This window comes from Ictalurus punctatus, chromosome 27 (genome assembly GCF_001660625.3).
Source record: "Ictalurus punctatus breed USDA103 chromosome 27, Coco_2.0, whole genome shotgun sequence".
NCBI lineage: Eukaryota > Metazoa > Chordata > Actinopteri > Siluriformes > Ictaluridae > Ictalurus > Ictalurus punctatus.
This window is the reverse complement of record NC_030442.2, coordinates 8,388,096-8,403,752: the sequence shown is the minus strand read 5'-3', so window position 1 is coordinate 8,403,752 and position 15,657 is coordinate 8,388,096. Positions and strand designations below refer to the sequence as shown.

The window sequence follows — 15,657 nt, the reverse complement described above, 5'->3', positions numbered from 1 at the left end:
ATGTCTATTTTTTGGTTGCCATACAACTCTGGAACACCTTCTTAACCACCTGAGAGTTTCACAAACACTGAACACTGGTCTATTATTTTAATCTGCTTTTATTAGGAAAACATTTTCTTAAGCATGACGGTGTTATTTTACTGCTTATTTGGATTATTTTTGTACCACCTTGAGATTTATATCTAAATAATAGGTACGTTCTAAATAAAAAAATAGTAGTAGTGGTGGTGCAGTGGTGGTGTTGGTGGTGGTGGGGGTATTAGTAGTGATAATAGTAGTCGTAATAGTAGTAGAAGTAGTGACAGTAATAGTCATATTAGTAGTGATTGTAGTAGTAGTGGTGGTATTACGACCCAAATTTTGAAAAAGTTGGTACAGTATTTATAAATTACAAAAAAAAAAAAACCCTTTAATTTATTTTTGAAAATATACACTCATTTCAAATCTGATGACTGCAACACACTCCAAACAAGTTGGGACAGTTGACTGTTTATTGCTGTGTAACATCACCTTTTCTTCTAAAAACACTTATTAAACGTTTGGGCAATGAATTCATCAGTTGGTTAAGATTACCAAGCAGAATTTTCCTCCATTCATCCATTATCAGCTGTACAACTGTACAGGATCTTCGTTACCTTATTTTGGCTGCAGGACTGCTGGCAGGCCATGCTAGCACCCACAATCTCTGCTTATGCAACCATGCGCTTGTAATCCGGGCAGAATGTAGTTTGGAGTTGTGCTGCTCCGGATGGCAGCATATGTTGCTCCAAAATGTGTACTTATATTTATTGCATTAATGGTGCCCTCACAGATGTGAAAGTTACCCATACCATGGACACTTTTTTTTGGAAAGTGTGGCATGCATCAATTTCAAAATAAAAAGTTTATCTTAAAAAAAAAACTATGCAGTTGATTTGGTAAAACATCAAATACCTTATATTTATGTTTTTTTGTTTAAATACAAGTAAAAGTACATTTACAAATCACTCCTCTATAAGTAGCAGCCATAGTAGTAGAAGTATTACTATTAGTATGGATGGTAGTAGTATTACTGTTAGTATGGATGGTAGTAGTAGAAGTAGCCTTAGTAGTAGTTGTAATACTAATAGTAGTAGTAGTACTCCTAGTAGTCATATTAGGAGTAGTAGTAATAGTAGTAGTGTATTGAACTTTTAACAAGAGATATTGTTACAAAGCAACTTTGCAAAAGTTGTTGTTGTTGTTATTATTACTACTATTACTACTACTACTCATTTATCAAATGTCATATTACGCAAACTGAAGAACTTGGTAAATATTGCTATGATAGGCTAGTTTGAATAATAAAAGAACAGCCACTTCAACATCTCTGCGACATTTAAAATTTTATTTAATCACTATCTAACTGTGAGGAACAAGCAGGTTCAAGTACCTAACACAGAAGTTTGTCCCACCCTAGATTGTCAGCTCAATCAGATCACTGGTTCTAACCCCATTGTAAAAGGTTTAGTTAAGCCCCATTTGTGAATATTTCCTTTTCTTGACTTTTTCTATTCAAACCATGCTAGCTTCACCTGATAAAAGTCACTAGTGTGTATGCCATTCTGTCTGCACCCGCTTTCTCACTTGGCCCCCTCATCCTAATGGAAACAACACTTTCCATTGTCGATTGTAGGGTTGACAACCATTACATATTACATTGCAATATCCATTTACAAGTGGGACTATGGGGAGTGACATCTATGATTATGTTTGGATTTCCGAGAGAATTCTGATACATTCCGATTAGGTTGCCCCTTAATGCCTTTCTAAACACCATGTGTTATGTTTATCTCTTTCATTTCTCCCACTCGTGACCAGTAATTTCAGGGTGTGCAGAAACCACTGCTACATATTTTCCTCCACTCATTCACAAAATATGTTTTGATTATGGGAAGTGCTGACATTACCCTTTCAGCAATGCTACTGCTTTGTAATGGTATACAGCACAAGTGTGTCAGTATTTTTTTTTTAAATCCTCTTTTATTGAAAATTTCCAGCTTATCTTAACATATCACCATTCAAACAACACCCCCCACCCCAACCCTCCAACTTCCAAATAAAAACTGATAGAAATTTTTTAATGAATTTTTTTTTAATGATGGAAAACAAAACTATATTCATTTTTATATCTTACTTTCTATTTTCATAGTAAATAATTGTTTAAGAAAGAAAATAAATGGACACCGATGAGTAATCATTTGTGTAAAATACATTTCTCATATTAACGTTGCTTTTTTTTGTTTCTGAGGTAAACCATTTCTGTTTACATTGGTCAACAGGTTGACATACAGAGCTATACGCCATAAAACAAGAACAGCAAAACACAGAACAATTAAACAATTACATTTTAAAAATTAATACTTAATAAAAAGATCACATCTGCCCTTTCAACTGCTATGACAGATAGCTTCAGTGGTCTTAGTACAAAAAAAACAAAAGGCAGTTGCAGATTTTACCCAGTGAATCAGAGCAAAGAGAAGTTGTGTGTGAGGTTCAAGCCTTATAGCCACATGTTTCAGTCTGTTAGTGTCGAGATGTTGGAGGTGGAGTGGTTTATAGTGTGTTCCTCCTCCCTCGCCATCTCCGAGTGCTTTAGTATGGTTAATGGAGTTGGCGAAGGGAGGCTACTACTGGGAGTTAAAGTGGCCATGAAGGCAGCTAGTGGATGATGAAGTTATAGAGGTGCTGCCAGATGGAGATGAAGATGGAGATGGTAATGCTGGGTTAGTGGATGATGAAGAGGCTTGGGCTCAGTGATAAGCCCAGAGGAAGTCCTTCTTCCATTAGGAATGCGTGTGTAAGTTTACGAGTTTATCCCTGGCATCTTCACTGTGATGGTCTTCACCTCTGTGTACTCCCTCAAGCCATACTCACCCCTGGAAAACAAGAAAAAATGCCTGTAAACACACCATCTCACTGATCAAATCACATAAAAAGGGGTTTAATAACCAATTAGCTATTTATGAAAATACAAAAACTTTGCATACGAAAGTACATAGACTTTATTTTTTAAACATTTAACACAACCTTTGCCTCAATTAAAGCCATGATTCACAATTGGGCTGAGACTCTGTTTGTTGGCACTAGCTTTCAACATTTCTGGGGAAGTCAAGTGTCAATGGCTGAGAGAGAGAAAATAAACACGTGGGCAAAGCACACACATCCTAATTTCCTCCTTCCCAATCACCTTTCAGGCAGAATATACTCAGACATTATGTTGGATGTTTTTCTTTAGTAGTGTTGAATCAGCAACTCAAATCTGAATTGATCTGATTTACATCCAGTGAAACGGAGTGTAACTCATGTAGTAACTGTGCTTAGTATACTATAGTTTATCTATGTTAGTGCCATGGAAAATATGTATAAAATATATAATATAAGATGTATAAAAAGCTTCTCTTAGAGCTTTGTGGATGAAAAACGATGTGAATCTGGTGCCTAAGCCGTTAGTTTTGCTTAAGGCTGTAGCTTGGGATCCTCCTGATTACTGTCCCAAATCATCAGTTTAAAATCAAATTCTTTTTATTATCTCAAGTTAGATGTGTCAGACTGAGTAAAAGAACTTACAGTTCACGTCCATTGCCTGACATTTTAAATCCTCCAAAAGGACACTGGCAGCTTAATGCATTAAAGCAGTTTATCCTGAAAAATAAACAGAGTGAAAGAGACAGTTTAGAGATTTTCATCTGGCAGACATACAAATACGCTCATAACTTCAGTGCAATTTAGTAAATCATCTAAATACTGGGTAGCCATTTCTCTTCGTTCCTTATTAGGAAATGTTTTATGACAAATTTAATAGTAAATTAACAAAAATGACATTCGGAATCCCATCAATTAGAGTACTATTTTCTATGAAACAGTAAAGCTGGTGAAAGGGCTTGAATATTTCTGTTTCTGTGTGTTATATGATACAGAACAAGCGTAAATAACACATACCAAACAGTGCCCGCCTGCACAGCTGTGGAGATGGCCATGGCTTTGTTGATGTCATTGGTGAAGACAGCAGCAGTCAGGCCATACTCAGTGTTGTTGGCTCTCTCGATGACTTCCTCAATTGTCTTAAACTTCATGATCTGCTGAACTGGCCCAAAAATCTGCCACAGAGTAGGGAGAGTCCCATTAGCAAATAAGCTTCTGATGCACAGCTGGAATTACTGATTATGAGGATGAATTGTGTGTGTTCAGTAATGAAGAACAGTCAGTCAGAAAGATGGAAAACATGTTTAGTTCGCTTTCCAAAACCCAGCTCAGTATAGACGCGTAACATGACAGTTTTTCATTTCCACGGCATCAACAACCACCTCCGAGTCACCAAAGGGCTGTTTTTTCCAGATGCAGATTTAATGAAAGATGCTGTGTAGGGAAAACCAGCCTAGTGCGTAAGTGCCAGTAAGAAGGCTGTGTGGCTGTGTGGTGGTGGTGGTGCTGGTTTACCTCCTCTTTGGCAATGCGCATGTGGTCCTGCACATTGGAGAAGACAGTAGGCTGGATGTAGTAGCCTTTGGAGAAGGGGGCTTTCCCTCCACACTCCAGTTTAGCTCCCTCACTGATGCCGCTCTCAATGAACTCCAACACACGCCTTTGCTGCTCAATACTGATCTGAGAGAGGAAGGAAACAAGAAGGAGACACATTGAGGGATATCTCAGAAACAAGTTTGACCACTAAATGTCACTAGGCCAAACATGGCAATAGAGTTAAAAAAAGAGCATGAACAGAAAAATTTGAAGGAAAAGCCGCAAAAAGGAGGCCTTAATAAAATTTGTGCATGGTTCCATGGCATGTAGGACGACCCAGTAAACAAGCTATGAGATTGATATTATAAATGATACATCATAAAAATGGCCAAGAAACCTCTCTCTTCACCTTTACCCTCACACAAAATGCTAGTATATATGAATATGACATTTGGAAACACATGGTCATATTTTCAGGCTTTTATTGCATAGCAGCTAAATAACAACCATGATTTTGTTTGCCACTATGTTTGTATGTTAGCAAGCTAGAATAACACACAGATTCTGTGGATAAAAGCTTTCTGGTATCATGTCTTGCATAAATTATTCACTTCTCTCTCCAGATCATTTTCCTAATGGAAGAACTAAAAAATGTCCCTGTTTTAAATGGAAAAAATGAGTCAAACATGGACCTATAAAACTGTAATCAGCACTCAACGAGGGTTATTTTTGCATACTATTTAGCAGAATTGAAAATTGCACACATTTATACCTACAGTTTCTTTGCAGTAATTAGTTGCTATATTTATTTGAGCAACAAAGTCCTGATGATAAAATGTTTGTATTTTATCAATCTGTAACTTGCATTTATAGCAGTAATGTTTTGGCTAGTAAAAAAAAGTAATTATTGGCGTAAAAAAATAGGACAAGTGGCTAGTGCTCTCCAAATATATTTCTGAGCCCTGCATTAGATATTCCATAGATAGAATATGTCTAAAACCTTTGCTGTACCTGAGGACCCTGTTCAGTGGTGGGGTCAAACGGGCTTCCCACTATCCTCCTCTTCGCTCTCTCTACACTCCTGCGCACAAACTCGTCGTAGATGGGCTCTTCCACATAGATACGGGAACCTGCCGTACAGCACTGACCGCTGTTAAAGAACACACCCTGATGAGCCTGCTCCACTGCCAGATCCACTGAGGAATGTGAGAGAGAAACAAATGAAACCCGACAATTCCAATCAACTGGTCAAGAGGACACACTTTACAGGCTCAGGTTTCCCTGCATCAAGGTGCTTGAACAATATAAAATGTATATAGGACATAAGGAACAGTTTAATGAATAAATGCACAGTTATGACCAGTTATGCATACTCAACTTGCTCCTCTTATGAAATCACAGTGACTTAAAAAAAAAAAAAACCCTCTATAAACATTATATTGTAATAGACACTACTTCACACTGAGTATGTCTACATGCTTCATATATAATACAAATAATCTGATAACTGCAAAAGAAAAAATTGTTCTACATGAGTTAGTCAATAATAGCATTTCCTTCTAAATAGGACTGCTAGATATGCTTTACAACTTACCACTTAACCTACTAAAGAACACAAGTGATGTGCTGTGATGTAAAATTCTATTTTCCTAATACAAAGGAGTTGCTTAACTGGCAAAATATAACTATATAAAGAATTATAGTAGCAGTCACATTTGACATCTTTCCTTTAATTTGTTTATAGTATTTACTTAAGCACTTCTGTATTCGGTTATGTTTGCAAATCCGTGTCTTGTTATCAGATATCTTGTTTACATTCAGCACAGGTGAATGATCTGGTAACTCCCAAATTCATATGATCATATTACTACTGTTCACGTAAACACACTTACTAATGGTATGTGTTATCAGAGGAGAGGTAGGGCTGGCATGCAAAGGGTTAACGGAATGGTAGGAATTATGGCCGTGTTGGGATCTGTCCAACCAGTGCAAAGTCCATTCAGCTGATTTACGGGCCAAAGGCGGCCCCTCTCGCGCCTGCTGAAAGCATTTAAAAGCCCCGTCCAACACCTTGACTTGGAGAGCCACTTAGGGCAACTGGACTGTGTTCACAAATGATATTGGAGTAGAAGCTGATCTAGGACTGGGTTCCTTAAGGATCAAAATCTTTAAAGTGTACACTTAACTGACTGAACAGCCCTGGAACTAAACTGGAGTCCAGGAACATCCCTGAACTAAACTAGTTTGATGAATGAATATTATCCACTGAGCTTTCATTCAACATAGCAAGATGAGCTTGCTTTATCCGAAGCACATATAATGTGCAATATTCACGATTTTGGCCAAGCAGCAAATATTGATCCATATTGTGAGTGTTCTGATCTCCATCAAAGTGTTCTAGGGGTGTTTTTCTTAAACGTGGATTCACCCCAAAATTAATTCAGGCCACATTTTAACAGTGAAACATCACAGATTCACCAGCTTGTTTTAATATTCTGCCAGACACATTGTGATCACAGACAGGGTCTCGTGTGTGTAGCATTACACTGCTTTAAAATAACCCAGAAGACCGTGGTCTTTGATGTCAGTGACAAACAAGGCCACTGCAGTGGCACCTGTGCACATACTGTCTTAGCAGGACAACAGGAGGGTGCCCATAAAACAGCCTCTGAATACTTACAATCAGCGTCTGCAAAAATGATGTTGGGATTCTTGCCCCCCAGCTCCAGAGTGACTCTCTTCAGATTGCTCTTTCCAGCTGCTTCTTGGATCAGCTTGCCAACCTGTGGGGGAAGCAGAGGATGCATATCTTCTTTTACTTGCTGAGACCTTCGTTGCAGAGCCTCACTAAATCTCCCCATCAGTGGGAAGTTGTCATTAATAAATCCAACAGCCCAAACAACCCTTCCAGTCCTCCGCACACACACACATACACACGGCACTCACGCACGCACATACACCCCTCCGCTAGCCTCAACTGAAACAGGAGAGCAACCTCAGCTCACAGCCGAAATATCTATCAGTGGCCCTGGAGGCTGTGGAGAAGAGGAAGGAACGCTGTGTTTATAACACAGAGCTCTATCTGTTGTTTAATCGAGAACAGGAAGCACCAACCGCAGGTTTGCGTAGGATGATCTGCACTATTTGGAACTGAAAAAGTGTTAGAAAGGTGGAATAATGCGTAAAATGCCTGTGTGGTCTTTGGCTTGGCAAATGCTCTAAATGAAAGCATGTGGCATGTTTAGCATGCATGGTCACGTATTATTATACAACTAGCCCTCGGTTTCTCCACCAGAATCATTTAAAAGGACATTTTAATATGCATGCTTCAAATGATATCATATAGCTTTTAAATAATATGGTATTTGAAAAGTCATGTTTAAAGTAGGGATGTAATGCAATGACACTCTCTGAATCAGTATTTGTTTAGTGCTCCAAATATTTGTATCTGTTTTCATATTTGGATTTAGGCCGGAAGGGGGCATGGTATAGACCATAATTTTATTATGTGGACTCTACCACTGTGTCCTGGAAACACTGGGGGGAAAAAAGGGTTTTTTCCAACTCTTGAAGAAGATGCCCTGTGGAACTTTCTGGCAAACTTTGTATCTTGTGTCTAATGTTACTGGGTAAGCAATTAACTATGTTTTAACACAACAATGTCTTTCCTAAATCATGCAACTGTTGTTTAGTAAGTAAAAGTAAGTAAAATGAAGTTTGGTTTACGTCCAGATTGCTCTTTCCATCTGCTTCTTGGAGTAGCTTACTAATGAATGTGCAATGAATATACAAGTTAATCATATATATATATATATATATATATATATTTGTTACCCCAATAGAGATACAGTATATTATGTACAGCACGTGGACCGTGAAGGCTATATGGAGTGGTGGCTCTATAAATAAATCAGAAATGGGTGCACACCAGTGTTAATTTTTCTCATGCAAAAGACTGGCTAGTTTAAGACTTTTGTGCAGTTTTTGAGATGTAATTGTAGTTGGGGTTGGAAACTGTGCTCAAACCTGGCAACCCTGCCCACAAGCTACATACTCAGCCCTTTTCAATCTCCGTATGAAAGAAAAAAACCCACGCTAGTCTCAACATGAAGCAGGCAAGAAAAACAAACAGCGTACCTACTGTAGTACTACTGTATTTATATTCATTTACAACACATTATTTGTTCAATCCCAGTAATCATAGCCATATTCAGTTATATCCCTAGCTCAAAGCAAATATATGAAGATTTGGGAAAAAACTAAAGCTACCAAATATGTCACAACTGATCAGCTACATTTGGGGGCAGTGTAAAATTATGAGAATAAGATTTTTCATCAAGCCATTCCATTCCAATCAGACTACGGCCTCGTCGATTCATATCAATATTTGGAAATATTGCCAGATTTCAGACTGGACTACAGATTTTGAATGACGTGAAGAGTGAACTCTTATCTTAGCCTCTTCATCCTTGATCTTTCCTAACTCAGTATGAGAACTGCACTCTGAACAACACTGTTCCACAATCTCTGCTCCTAACCCAACCATAAACAAACAGAAACTTTTCCACCCGCCCATATAACACTCACTGAGACTGAATAATCCCTCTTTCTGCCTTCCATCAGCTAGCACAGAGAGGGACAAGACAGAGACAGACGTTAGAGGTGTTTATATGAGCCTCCGGTATCGAACATGGCTCTGCTCCAGAATACACATGATGAACTATGGAGCTCACAGTTTGGCTCTGATGCCAAGTGTGTGAGTGACTGAACTTTCTGCTGATTTCGAAGGCCACACTACAGCAACCTGTAGTCAAGAGTGTGTGAGTATGAAGGATCATACCTGTGGGCATATAGACATTCGTCCAACAAAAACTATTATTGACTGCCCAGTTGGCCTACAACCATGCCCATGTACACACACACACACACACACACGCACGCACACACACGCGTACACAGATTAAGTGAGTCAGAGTCTGGACATGTTCTCTCTCTCTTGCTCTAATCAGCTGCAGGTTAGCAAAGATACTCCATACACATCAGAGCAGGAGGATGTGAGAGAGAGAGTGAGAGAGAGAGTGGCAAGGGAAAGAAATGAGGAACCTTCAGAGAAAGAGCTGGGTGGCCTTTGCCAGCAGCAGGAAGGTGGAGTGCTGAGTGGGTGGCTTCGTGCATACTGAGAGTTTCAGAATGAGGGTGTGGATTACAGTTTGGGATGCCGGTTCAGCAATCGCATATTTATACAGTGATTACTGGACTCTGCACACTTGCATCACTCATCGTGCGTCTGCCGGAAGGATTTTGATTTGATAAAAACCAATTGGGTCACGGGGTTTACAAGCTGATAAGTGGGAAATATTCATGTTGTAATTTCCCACAGATGAAAAAATGATCTCAGCATTTCATCCACATGGCCCACAGCGAGGCACATTTTTAGGATTTTTTTAGGATTGCTTTGGTTACAGCGTCTCTGTTTGCACCCTTATCAGTGAAAGCAATACTGCACAGCTAAATATAGTATCGGTTAGTACTCCTCGTCTTCTGCCTCTCGGTTTTAAAGAGCCTAAGACTGTGAAAAGGCACTGTACTTGTTCAATAATATGAATAAACACATTTCCAAGCCAGGCTGACAGTCCTTCTCTAAACACCACCAAATCCACCACAATTTATGATAAATACATGTGAAATACATTCAGGACCACATCAAAACATGCACTAAAATATCGAGATTTACAAGATGGTGAGCAACACATGTTTGGAGCTAGAAATTATGACCATTTACAGTGAGATGTCATTGTGGACTTTGTGTTGTCATTTGGCAGCATGGCGAGATCAAATGATCCAAGAGAGCCTTTTTTTCCCCCTGGCATTCCATCCCTAACATGGTGAACCTTTCATCATGTAGTCATCTGTGTGTGACTGAACTGAGCTGAGACTTAACTTCAAATATCTTGAATCTGTCCCATGCGTTTGGCTAGAAATGCTATTGTTTTGCATGTTTTATCTTCCCAACTGTTTGCTGTTTTTGGTTGTTTGACTCATTGGTATTGTATACATAAACTGTATATGACTACTGCATAGTAGACAAAACACATTTCCATAAAGTTTCCATTGTGCAGCATCAGCATGTAACCACCACCAACGCCCAGCCTCATGATACAACACTCCTTCAGTCACTCTCATGGACCAGTCACTAGCTAACTGTCAGCATAAATTCACAACATCGATTTAAATAGAATTTATTGCTATCGGCGTTTCACAAATTTCTAGTGTAAGTAAATACACAGTAAAAACTAAGTTTATTTTGCTTTATTTAAAAAGCGAAGTAAATTCTGACATGTGAATTTGCATCATCATCATCATTAGGTAGCACAACTGCTATGGTTGTGTGCTCTAGAGAAGTTTCACCGAAATGGAGGAAGCATTCATTTTAGCAGTGAATTTTATAGAATAGTCCATAAAAATTAGTTTATCAAGCATTCTGTATTTACTGTCATTGTGTTAGCTAGCATGCTAGCAACCACCTCGTTGTCAACAAAATAGCAATTTAAACGTTGTGTATCTGTAAGGAAAACCTACCTCTGTCGACCCAGTAAAAGCCACTTTGTCTATGCCCATGTGTGAGGCAATGTCGGCTCCTGCTGTTGGCCCGAAGCCTGGCAAAATATTGACCACCCCTGGTGGAAAACCGGCCTGTACAAACAGAAAGAGAGGAAACAATCTTTAGAGGACAGAGGGAGAAAGTAAGAAAAAGAGAGCAGGATGAGCCAAGATCACCACAGGCCTTTGGGGGTGGAGGGATCCACACCCATCCCGCTGCCCCTCCAGCCCAGGGAAAAGAATACATGGACAAAACATCAAAAAGAAAGAGACAGGACAAATTTCATCGTTCCACAGGAAGACAGAGCATGAGGAATAATAAAGCAGCTCAGTTAAGGTGGAGGAGTTGGAGAAAGGAATCATGTTATTATGGGATGTTATATCCATATCCAGACCAGCAGAGCATTTGAGCATGATTTCAAAGATCATATATTTGATCCCAGTTGATGCACTTAAAACGTGTATACTTTATAATATAAATTCCATATTTTTTATTTACATAAACTTTGTTCCATCTGTGCAGCTCTGTTTTGTTATTGTCTGTAAGTTACCTTTAAAATATCATTTATCGTTTACGTTATTTCTAGTTTATGTATTATGTGTGTTTTCTATTTCCTTTTCCCATTTTCCTCAAGTGCGATAGATTTGATAAAAGTTTAGGCAGTCATTATGGTATGAAAATGTAATAGTGGCACATACCTATTCTCACTACTGCATTCTGGGCCAAAGTAGAAACTATACTTAATGTGACTGTATTGTTTGTGGGTAGTCAGCGTGTTTAACCACTGTGCTATAATTATCCTGTAATGTTCCTCTTGAGTCTGACTGCTGCTATGTCATAATGTCACTGTGTTGTTCCTCTTTGATCAGAGTGCTGTGTTCACTGGCCTTGCCGTGTTACCGTGGACATTGTTATTGTGTAGTGTCAGTAGTGATGGACCTCTTTGATCAGTGGGTTATTGCAAGTGTGCACTGGAGAATATTTGCTGTACCTCTTTGATCAGTGCGCCCATGTAAAGGCAGGTGAGGGGGGTCTGCTCAGCTGGCTTCAAGACCACTGTGTTCCCGCAGCAAAGAGCTGGCCCCAGCTTCCATGCCGTCATCATCAAGGGGAAGTTCCACTACGCAAACAGGGAGCACAGAAATTCAGTCCAATGTTATCTTTGTTTGAGTGACCATCCCTCCTTCACACGGCTTTATAGTTGCTTACTCGATCGTGCCGAAAGCTGGTGACTCACTCAAACGTCTTTGGCTGTTCATGTACTATAACAACGAGAGTTACTTCCTGCTTGAGAAAGCTTTAACTGTCGTCTTTTCCATGTTAATGAACTAGAGTATGTATGTCATAAGATCTTCCTTTTACATGTAAAAAGATAAAGAGTATGATTTATGCCCCCTCCAACTCATTATCTGTCCCTCTATCCTATGAATGATTTTCCATTGTATCTTAAAAAACGAGAACTGGATTAATCGTAGAGATAACTGGAAGAGTATAATGCCACTGGTCAGTTCAGCATAGAAGTACTTGGATTAAGATTGCTCCTTTATCTGAATGCCATCTGACTGATCAAAGTATATTGACTGCAGCAGATTTACGCCCAATAAACAACACAATCAGTCAAAAAGCTGATTGTACTCCAAAGACTCCAACGTTTGCCCTCTTTCTGAAAAGTAAGCCAATACTCACTGGGATGATTTGTCCACACACTCCGACTGGTTCGTGTCTGGTGAATGATAAATACCCTCCATCTGTAAGAGACCAAAGTACAAGCAATCTTAAACAGGGGATGTTTGGCGTAGAACCAAAACTAATACCGGGACATTATCCTTCCATTAATGATGATAAAAAGAACATGCTTTTATAATCTCATATGCAAACAGATAAAGATGAAGAAGAACAAATGATATTGGTTAAGAGCTGTAGTCTGTGTGCGCTGAGAGAAGAGGAATGTGCACAGTGGTCAGGAATCAGCGTCTACTCTTTTTTTATGAGTTACAGAAAACAGGAATAAATCATGACACTGTATATATAAGACTCCAGGCTCGATCATTAAGGCCGTGTGAACACGTCCGAGCTCCGCAGCCCTGACTGGTGGAATCTGCTAGCATGAGGCATCTGGAGTAGAGACGAGCCAATGATTCATCTCCCCTGGTGGCCAGATAAGAGTGCGCCAAAGACACACATGCTGCTTGTTTGTCCTGTAATTCTATTACGGATTAGATTGGAGATGAAATAAAGTGAAATCTGCAGAGTTCCCGCTATGCAAGTTTGGTTTAACAACACAACAAAGGCGCAGCGGTGTGCTCGCTCACTCACTGGGGACTCGCTCTTCCTCTCCACTCCACTCTTCAGCTTTAGTTTGCAGAAAATTGGACTGTAACAAGGCTCACTGCCGGTATGTGCTGGCTGGTGTACGGTCAGAAAGTGGTGATGATGTTTAAGGGAAAGTTTGAGCATGAAAGTGAGACAGTCTGAGCATGAATGTGACAGTAAGACTGTTTGAGTTTCCTTGTACTTGTCTCGCTTAGAGATTGAGGCAGGTCACACGAGAAGTGAGACAGTGTAAAAATAGGAATGTTTGAGAAAAGAGTGAGATTGAGTGGAAAGTTTGAGGAGGAGAGAGTGAGACATGAGAATGACTAACATGGAAAGTGAGAAAGGTTTTGTGCTGCAAATTAGTGCTGTTTCAGTGACAGATTGAGTCATCCTGAGTTGGAGAGTAGGACAGATTAAGTGACAGACTGAGACTGTTTGAGTGAAAGAGAGACACGATTAAAGAGACAGAGAGTGAAAGAGAGCATTTGAGTGTGACAGTGAGACAGGATATGTGAGAAAGTAAGGCAGGCTGCATCAGTGATTGAGGCCATTTTGCTGAGAGAATGAGAGTGTGTGAGTGTGAGAGAGAAAGCATACATATTTATAGGTTTTATATATCTGTTACTTCTACAAGCCTTTCCGTTCGGCGGTGCATTGTTGGAACAGTTTACACCAAAGTGTCCAACGCTCCTCACTTAATTTTCGCTCATCCAAGGTATTTTCATACTAGACAGTTATGGATGCTCATCGAGTACATAAGTATCTAATTTGACACATGGAAAGCTTTAAGAGTTTGATATTTTGCATGTGCTTGCGCTGGAGGAAAAACATTTCTTGTCCACTAAATGTTTTTTCTGGCTGCTCTCTGGCTGCCCTTGTAAAAAAGATGTTTATTCCTATAAATGATGACATTTGTTCTATTTCTTATTATTATGCAAATGCTTAATGACTGGTGTTGAATAACTCCCAACATGCTTAGGCGCAATAGATGTGTGTGAATTGTAAATGAAGTAGACAAGATTAGAGCAGGGAATCTAAAAGCATGTCAATATCTGGACAGAGAGTGATAGTGGCACACCATGTATTATACACTAATTATAATTACGAAATATCTCTACACTCTTTAACTTGTGTAGTACACACACACACACACACACACACACACACACGGCCCCTGTAAGACAGCTCTACATGCACACACACTAATGGTTGCACTCTGATATCAGAGTTGTGAATCCACTGTTGTCCAGTAGTCTCCAGGCCCCCCGCTGTGTCTCTTTCAAACAGCTAAATTAGCCAGAACAGCCCCGCCATAACCCCCCCATGCCCTCCCAGCCCCGGAGCTGTCACTGTGATCCAATGGTGGCGCTGCTCAGTAGGAGGGCAGCCATTAGTGTGCAGATTTATAACTGCTGAGGGAGCCGGTATGTTTATCCACTGAACACCTCCATAACCCCACAATCCTCAGAGAAAACACTCTGCACCAGCCGTTTTTTGCTCTTCTGTCTCTTCCAGTTCAACACGGCACACTCTACTGCACCACGGCTGCATGGGAACACAAACATCGGAACCTACTGCAAAATTATACTTTTGGCTGAAGTTTAGCTGACTACTGAGTCAAAGAGTGAGACAGTTAAAGATTGTGAGTAAGACACTTTGGTAAATGGAGGGAGTTAGATTGAGAGCTGAATCATGTGAGAGTGAGACAGACTATGTTTTAGTGTGAACTTTTGGGTGAGGGAGGGAGGCAGTTCTAAAGAAAGGCAGTATGAAGAAGGTGAGGCAGTATAGTTAAGAATGAATGAACTACAGTAAAAGGTTAAGCCTGCATGAGTCAGAGAGCGAGACAGTAAAATAGTCAGACAGTTGGTGAGAATGAGACACTAATAAACAATTTGAATGAGAGAGTTTAAGTGAGACTTGGATACATGGAGAAAGTCGGAGTGATAGTGTGAGACTTTGATAAAAGGAGAAAAGTTAAAGAGAGACAGTTTGAGTAAGAGTTTGAGACATTCAAATGTGAATGTGAATGAGAGAGTGAGACAGTTTGAGTGAGACTGATAAACAGAGAAAGTCTGAGTTAAAGAGTCAGACAGCTGGAGGGAATGTTTGAAAATTTCAGTGGAAGAATGAAAGAATTTGAATGAGAGAGTGAGACCGTGTATGTGATAACTGGAGAAAATTTGCGTGAGAGAGTGAGATTGTGTATGTAATAACTGGAGAAAGTTTGCGTGAGAGTGTGAGACAGTGTGGGTGATAAC

At 39.7% G+C, this 15,657-nt stretch overlaps 1 protein-coding gene across 1 annotated transcript in view; it reads right to left on the bottom strand.

The window, feature by feature from the left end:
- Positions 1-2,094: 2,094 nt before the first annotated feature.
- aldh1a2 (aldehyde dehydrogenase 1 family, member A2) overlaps positions 2,095-15,657 on the bottom strand; it is a 28,794-nt gene continuing 15,231 nt past the window's right edge. The window contains exons 5-13 of the mRNA XM_017459266.3: positions 12,767-12,828; positions 12,072-12,200; positions 11,059-11,172; positions 7,160-7,262; positions 5,491-5,675; positions 4,459-4,623; positions 3,961-4,118; positions 3,589-3,663; positions 2,095-2,897 (exon numbers count right to left, since the gene is read on the bottom strand). Of these exons, the coding sequence (XP_017314755.1) occupies positions 2,825-2,897; positions 3,589-3,663; positions 3,961-4,118; positions 4,459-4,623; positions 5,491-5,675; positions 7,160-7,262; positions 11,059-11,172; positions 12,072-12,200; positions 12,767-12,828 (1,064 nt within the window). The 3' untranslated portion in view covers positions 2,095-2,824. The remainder of the gene's footprint in view (positions 2,898-3,588; positions 3,664-3,960; positions 4,119-4,458; positions 4,624-5,490; positions 5,676-7,159; positions 7,263-11,058; positions 11,173-12,071; positions 12,201-12,766; positions 12,829-15,657) is intronic.